Genomic DNA, 7,939 nt, shown 5'->3' with positions numbered 1-7,939 from the left:
AAAATGCTATTTTTGTTCACTTTTCAATATAACACCCTCAACTGCACCATTGAGTAAGTGTGGAGTATTAAACATTAGGCCTCTCTCCTCCAAGTCCCTGTTAGTGAATCATTTCATTTGTTGCTTTGCTGTAACTAAGATTACAGCAAAGCAACAAATGATTCCTTCACTGTTATCTTCTTCAATGCCACGTGCCAACACAATGCAGATCAGCTACCTAAACGTTACTCCCACAAAGGTAATTGCCTTGTTAATAGTGTTACATCCTCACTGTGTACGGCCCTGAATGGTTCCTCTGAAAAACAAGACAAGTCAGAGATTGTCACGGCAGGTTACACCGGTGTGTTTTGTTGCACAAACCCAAGAGCAGACACTGAAGGAAGGAACTGCGTTCTCAACTAAAGGCGAGCCTTTATTCTGGCCAAACACATGAACTAAACTAAAAACGAGACCAAGTTTACATGAAGGTAAACAGACAAAAGTAAACCTGTGACTTGAACTATGACCGCGACTGCAACTAGTACTGTGACTATGACTTGATCAATATGAAGGGAAATAGGCAGACGTCCTGACAATGAACAGTAAGAGACAAAGGACTTAAATACACATATGAGGTGATCAGGGGAAGTGGAGACACATGAGGAAACAGCTGACTAGAATGAACATAATGATGCACAGAAAAATGTAAATTAAACACAATGGACATTGAAACCAGACTTTCAAAATAAACAGGAAACATGACAAAACGCAGACATGACATGAACTTGACAACATTAACCATGCAGACAAAAACATGACAGGCAAGACACACTCAACAACAGGGGGAACTTTAAAACAGGGGTGAAGACCCAAAGGAATCTAAATGAACAAAGAAGTACAACCGAGGAACCTAGGAGCTAATACCAAAAGGACTAAACATAAACAATGAATATCAAAATACAAGAAAACTCAAAGCGCTGGATCACACAGTCCGGGACTGTGACAGAGATGCTTGATTTCCTGGTACTGTGTAACTCTCAAACACACACTTTAAAGCAAATATTAGAATAGAATAGCCCTTTTTTGTCATTGTACATGTGCCACAAAATGATGGGTGCTCCACGCCAGCTGTGCAGGGGTAAAAGAATATATATAAATATTAAAGACATCAGAAATAAATAACAGACAGAAAAGATATACATACAGTGTAGAGGCATATATACAGGATAAGAGAACCTAACTGAGAGCAAAGTGCTTGGAAGCAGTACAAAAGTACTTCATCTAATAATGAGTAAGCTGAAGAGGAAATGGATTTGCGCTCATCTAGAAGATCTTTGTTTGGCCTGGAGAAATAGTTTTTTACTCTGAAAACATAGCTGTCTGTAAAGCTAAGACATCTTCCTATTCCTATTAGTTAAAAAGCTCTTACCTGGTCCAGCTGTCTTTGCCAATTCTCTAACCTTCCTTGCTCATTAGCAACTTCTTGACTTCAAATATAATATGCTAGTACTGCAACTTTTGCATGTGTGTCAATTTCACGCTCTGGAGAGGCAAAGCATGGAATGGACACAGTGGACCAGTGGCATGCTTTACTATGTCATTAAATTTTGTTTTCCCTCTCCCATATTGTGTCTTTTGTTCTTTCTTCTCTTCTTCTTTTTCTTTCCCCTCATCCTCCAAATGGTTAGGGGAGATGGCTTAATCCTTAAATTCTTTAATATGGTTCTGTCAGAGTTTTTTCCATCCCATTGTAGAAAAGTGTTTGTTCATATGGGGCTGTTTGATTGTTGGGATGTTTTCCAAATACTGAGCAGTCCATGAATTAACCTGAGGTCAAAGACATTTGTGCAGCTGCTAATGATCTTTCCAAAGATGCCACTGCTACCTTTTCATAGGCACAATGTTAACCTGCCCTAAGAATATATCTACAAACATTTGGCTAATGTCAGTTCTCTCCTAGATGTAACAGTTCTTAGTAGCTTCTTAGCAATGCTGTTAGTTGTCAGAATACTTTTACTGTAAACTAAATGTTAATTTTGCAGTTTAAACCAGGGATGTAAAACTCATTTTACATCGTGGGCCACTTACAAGCTACTTTGATCCAAAGTGGGCCAGACCAGTGAAATTACATGATACATGTGTAAAATTACACAAAAAGTAATTCATTTCCCAGACTATCCCGTGATTCTAAAATATACATTTTTCATTCATTCAAAGAAAATATACTTTCTCCTGTGAATCCACTGTAAATTTATATAGCAGAGAAATGTCTGTCATTTGATTGTTTATCTATTAATTACTTTGCTGTAGTATAAATGAGGCGGGCTCTTTATTAATAGGAAAAGCTGTAAACTTATAAAAATACAGTTAGAAATTCAAAATCTATGCACTCCTTCACATTTTCCTGAGCCATCCAGAGGGTCAGAGTGGAGTCAATGACGGCCGTTTCTGGCCTCTGGCCTGATTTTTGACACCCCTGGTCTAGAGCTGTCATTGTTTTAGGATACATAATGATGGACATGCTAACAACACTTTAAATAAGCCTGTGTAAAAATAAAACAAACCAAGGCTAGAAACATTTTATTTTGACTACAAGTTACATGCTTTATTTAATGCCTGAGGAAGATAACACTAATAATCAGTAACATTTTATTCAACAATAAAAATGCACTCATACAAAAATTATTCAGCAATGAATTTGATCTTATTTTGCCACTCTAATAAACCCCCAAAAGCTCAAAAATAGGGGAGGTCAGCAGCCCAGTCAATCTCAGAAGCCTTTTGACTCGCAAGCTGTTGATAACTTGATTTGCAGGATAAAGAAGCTATTTTGACATGGAGTCAGCAGCTGACCCCCCCTGCTGTTTTTGCTGGCCAGCAGTCTCTGGGCAGTCTACTGTATAACCACACCATCCTTTTACAGTAAAACTGAGACCACTTGTAAGCATCAAATATGGAATTTGAATGTAAAATTATGGCAGTCAGGGGCAAGTTGAGAAACTACTAATTGCTCTCAAACACAATAAAAGTTGCCATAAAGGCAGTAAATTAAAAAACAGTTCAAGTTGTTGTATATGTTTTACTGACTGCTCTTGTGACTAATGGAGTTTTCTATTACTCCAGATTACTACACTGTGGCAGAATTGTAGATTAACACTGTAATCTTAATTCATAAAGTCTGACAGAAACCCAGTAAAAGAATCTAAGCCAGTGATAGGCTACTGATTTATGATTAGAAGACTCCCAAGCAAAAAAATGACACAAGTCAATTATTCACCTCAACTTGCCAAAGATCAAAGTGTATTGGTTGACCATGAGTCATAATAAGACTTTAGATGGTCTTAAATTTTCGTGTATTTCAGGGTGACGACTTCATTTGCAGTTGGAAGGTAACATCCCATACCTGTAAAAAAAATGTAAAAGTTCAGAGAATATTATATAATACGACAAGTTAGATTGTGTGCATCAAATGTCTGACCTCAGCTTATCTTACACATTGTGAGATTGGTTCACTCACCAACATTGAGTGGGGTTGTACCACTCAGCAGTTGCCAGTAGTGTGATGAATTTCCTGCCAAACCATTTACACTCTGAAGGAATGGTCCATAGTCATCATGTGGTATGTACTGAAAGCTGGAAACATAGGGAATGACTTTTTAAAGAGTGAAGTGGACAGTTTTTAATATAACTATGAAATCCTTTTTAACAATGCAAATAGTTTCACTCTCTATGTTTTTACACATAACTCTGCATTCAGTTATTAGTTATTATTAATCTCTGGCTGTTTTGCGTCTTTTGTCCTGTCTCCCTCCTGTGTGAGGCCATGTGATTGTTGGGACTTTCTGTATGTTATTGCAGGGTCTTTATCTTACAAAATAAAGTACCTTGAGCAAATGTTGTGGTGATTTGGTGCTATATAAATAAAATTCAACTGAAAAGAAGAGTTATAGAAGGTCCTCTATTGTAACTGCACAAAAGAGCACAGACACTTTCAAAAACTCATGAGGATTTATGAAACATTAATGAAAGGAAGGCATTTCTTAAAGCTAAAGATGTTATGTGGTTTTTGACTGTACTGTACATATACAGGTTTCTGTGGTCTACTGTAAGAAAAAAAGTATGAAGATTTGTTTTATTTTAAGATGTCAACAAACATTACAGGGCACAATTAGTCATCTGGAATTAAAAATTCACACCCAGATATACGGGGTCTCAATTTTAATTAAAAGTTAAGAGAACAAAACAAAAGGTATGGCTTCTTCTAGTAAGGAAACAGTTGATATCATGGTCTTACTTGAAGCCTTGGTTTGAGTATTTCAGTCTCGTCAGTCCACCGAAGAGGCTGCCTCTATAAGCAGTAGAAGTGTTGTAGGTCTTAATGTCACTGGGTGACACATTCACCTGCACTCTGAAGTTAGTGTTACCTTAAATAACAAAGGAGGGTGAAGTTAGTTTACCGAAGATGAGCAGAAAAACAATAAAGGTTATCTTTTTGCTTTATAGCTTACCCTGAGCTGATGTCCCACTAAAAAACAGCAGCAGCAGGGCTGCAGAGAGGAGAGCAGGCTTCTTCATTTCAACTGCAGGGCAAACATAAAATTTTGATATGCAAACATGAACACAAACATACGTTGTGGAAAGCAGTTCCTGAAGACTGAGTATCACCATCCCAAAATACAGCATTTATAATGGAATAAAACCTCTTCATGTTTTATTATTATTTTTATTTGGTACGTGAGTTTATCAAGTCATCTAAAAGTGAGGTGTGCAATATTAAGGAAGTTCAACAAAGTTAAGCTTTTCTTGCTTGATAAACCCTAAAGTCTAAGTTGGAGATAAAGAGTATCTCATTAGTGGCCATCAACTTTCCCTGTTAAGTCAGGCTTTCTGCTTCAGACTCTGAATGCCCAGGATTTCATGTGTCATGTTATCCCTGTGAGTGTAGCCTACTCTAATCAGAGACGTTAGCAGATGATAAAATGGTGACAAAAATCTGTAAAAAACATGAAAAATGTAACAGAACCGCACAGAGCAGTAAAAGAAACATTTTAATTCAAGTAAACTATTTTAATTTTGACCGCTTTGGGTCCTGCCTTTTATTTCTAATATAAAGACTGCATGTTAGAAATCTGAAACCTTAGACTGGATACCAGAGGTGTGGACTCGAGTCACATGACTTGGACTCGAGTCAGACTCGAGTCATTAATTTTATGACTTTAGACTTGACTTGAAAAAATGTTCTAAGACTTGTGACTTGACTTGGACTTTTACACCAATGACTTGGGACTTGAATTGGACTTGAACCGGTTTACTTGAAAAGACTTGATATTTTACCCCAAATATAAAATTTAACATGCATATTATATAGAGATTGAAAATGTGACGTCATTCACGGGTAGAACCGCAAAGGATTCTGGGAACTCGTGGCAAGCGGTACTAGCGCACGCAGGCTTTCAATTAAAATCAGTCACACAGCGATAAAAAGAAACACAAAAATGTCAAGATGCTGTTGTATTATTAACTGCAATAGCCGGTCGCATGACAGCCACGGGAAGCCGACGGGTAAAGAGATCGGTTGTTATCGGATTACGTCATTGAGGAGAAATTGTTCGAGCCATGTTTCCGAAGTAACAAAGACGCGACGGATGGCCTGGATTGCAGCCATTCAAAGATCAAATATAACGTCCCAGAACACTCCAGCTCACAGGTTAGTCTGCTCCAAGCATTTCCACAAAGGTCAGTCTGCTGTTGTAGTTAATGCGTCATTTTTCTTAACATAATTGGTGATATAGGTTACAAGCAAGTCTGGCGCTGAACAGAAATTGTCGCGCTATTCTCCTTTATTTATTGTGCATAAATAGTGAATTGTCCTGACACAATATTGCGTTTCGCTTCTGTTATTATGGTACATTGACAAAAACATATACTTTTATTCACAGGATAAAACAGGTTTTTTGTATCACTAATTGCCCAGTACGATTACAGCATACAGTATTATTGTCACTGCTACATTTCTGTGACGCTACCAGAAATTATTTCCACTGCTAATTAATTACCGTTGAGCTCAAAGGTCCTATTAATAAACGGTTAACGAATGTGTATTTATGACGACGATTTGTGAGACTGGTAAACTTATGATATGTACGATGGTCTTTCGTTCTACACGGTGCATTTCAAGGTCCTGTACCCATCCGTCGGTAAACTGTACCTGGGCTTGTTGCAGTGACCTGAAGTTACTAAACTTCATGAGTGTATGCACTCACTCCAAGAACCGTATAATTATAAATATGCATATAAATATGCTACGATGAGATAGCTGACTTCATCTAACTAGCAAATGTTTTCCAGGCTACGTTGGTGATGCAGTTTTTTTTTTTTAAATGATATTTTTTTTAAAAAATATCATTTATTTATGTATGATATTTTTGTCATGCGATTTTAAAGCCGGTCCTACAACCGCATCCAAGAATAACATGCAGCTTATCTCAGAACTGTCGGTGAAAATTATTCTTGGAGCTAGGTTTAATTGAGCTGCATTTTAAAGAGGTGCAATTTCACAATTTGTGTATATTTTCTAAGTTCACTATTTTGTCATGTGTTGAGAAAAACACAGATTTAAAAATTACATGGTCTAATATTTACATTTAGCATATAACTGCAACATGCTTTTTTTCGTTTTTTTTAACGACTCGAAAGGACTTGAAATTCAAAATTTCAGACTTGTGACTTGACTCGGACTTTTACACCAGTGACTTGAGACTCGACTCTGACTTGCCTGACATTACTTGAGACTTGACTTGAGACTTGAGGATAAAGACTTGAGACTTACTTGAGACTTGCAAAACAATGACTTGGTCCCACCTCTGCTGGATACATTTAAATATTAAAGGTTACTGTGCCTTTGAAAAAGAAGGAGACATGGAAATCGCTTTAGTATGTTAGTAGATCAAAGGTAAACTGCTTTTATTTATTATCAATGATATTTAAAGATATTCTTACCTTTTTCAAGTTCTGTTTTCAATAAATGTGTAAGAATGCAGCCGTGGAGGTTGTAACTTTTCAGTTGAACAGTTCCTCCTCCTCAAGTTGAAGCTGAACTACAGATTAGGAACTTTTATACCTCTGCGCCACACATAGCATTATACAGAAACAACCAATGATGATACACAAAAATAACCAAGCCCTTTACTTGTGCAATCAAAAAAAAAGAGAAGCTTATATCTGTGTTGACTAACCATGGATGTTTTTGAATGACAAAAGGTGACCATGTATATTAAATTGCATAGGAGGACTTTTAATTTGAATAACATTTGCTACATTTGGCATTTTTTCTGCATTTAATCGTTTAATTGCAGGTTTGAATTCGACCCGCGAATTTGACACCTAAGTGATTTGTCAGACTTCAGCCTTCTTCTTTACATAACTGAGCACTTTTATTGCTTGGTAGTTAAATCACTGTAATGAAAAAATCAAACAGTCTCAAATGCAATATGTAAGCTATGTTGAGAAATGGTAATACTATGATGTGGAGCTGTATCATTTGGAAAATGAATACCACGTTGTTGTTATCATTCATAGCATTCATGCTTCACAAAGGTAAGGTGTGCTGCTGACAGAAAGGACATTGTGTGGGTTTAACCTTATTTCTAGTTTGGTACCGAAATGTCTTAGAAGAATTTTTAGTGTATTTTTCCTTCCTTTTTGACTTTAACTTGAAATTGGCTCTCTCTACAGTACAGTATCATTTCCTGCTCCTGTACTGCGCCCGGCCTGCTTTATTCTTACTGACATGGCACAAATCAGTGATGCAGATTTAATGCACACTTTAACTGAAATATAGCAAAAGTTCAAAATGTTCTGATAATGCAGGGTTGATGTTTTTGACTTACAAATTTAGAAATTTGTTCTCTAAATAGCATCAAAAACATTAGCTCAGGTAGCCTACTATTAGCTAATTTTA

General features: G+C 36.8%; 1 protein-coding gene across 2 annotated transcripts; it reads right to left on the bottom strand.

The window, feature by feature from the left end:
* Window positions 1-2,527: 2,527 nt before the first annotated feature.
* LOC146657339 (cobalamin binding intrinsic factor-like) lies at window positions 2,528-7,066 on the bottom strand. 2 transcript variants are annotated; one of them, XM_085426949.1, is made up of 5 exons: window positions 6,979-7,066; window positions 4,488-4,559; window positions 4,274-4,403; window positions 3,497-3,612; window positions 2,528-3,382 (listed from the first exon to the last, which is right to left on the bottom strand). In XM_085426949.1, exons 2-5 carry the CDS (start codon window positions 4,552-4,554, stop codon window positions 3,321-3,323), a joined length of 375 nt encoding a protein of 124 aa, XP_085283075.1. In that variant the 5' UTR covers window positions 4,555-4,559; window positions 6,979-7,066; the 3' UTR covers window positions 2,528-3,320. The 2 variants fall into 2 exon arrangements, with proteins under 2 accessions (XP_085283075.1, XP_085283074.1); XM_085426948.1 differs by lacking the exon at window positions 6,979-7,066 and having other exon boundaries at window positions 4,488-4,848.
* Between the last annotated feature and the right edge of the window lie 873 nt (window positions 7,067-7,939).

This window comes from Rhamphochromis longiceps, linkage group LG12 (assembly GCF_057381845.1).
Source record: "Rhamphochromis longiceps isolate RC_006_pf linkage group LG12, R_longiceps_female_GT1.1, whole genome shotgun sequence".
In the NCBI taxonomy this organism is placed as follows: Eukaryota; Metazoa; Chordata; class Actinopteri; order Cichliformes; family Cichlidae; genus Rhamphochromis; species Rhamphochromis longiceps.
The sequence above is the reverse complement of the archived record's forward strand: the minus strand, read 5'-3'. Positions and strand labels throughout refer to the sequence as shown.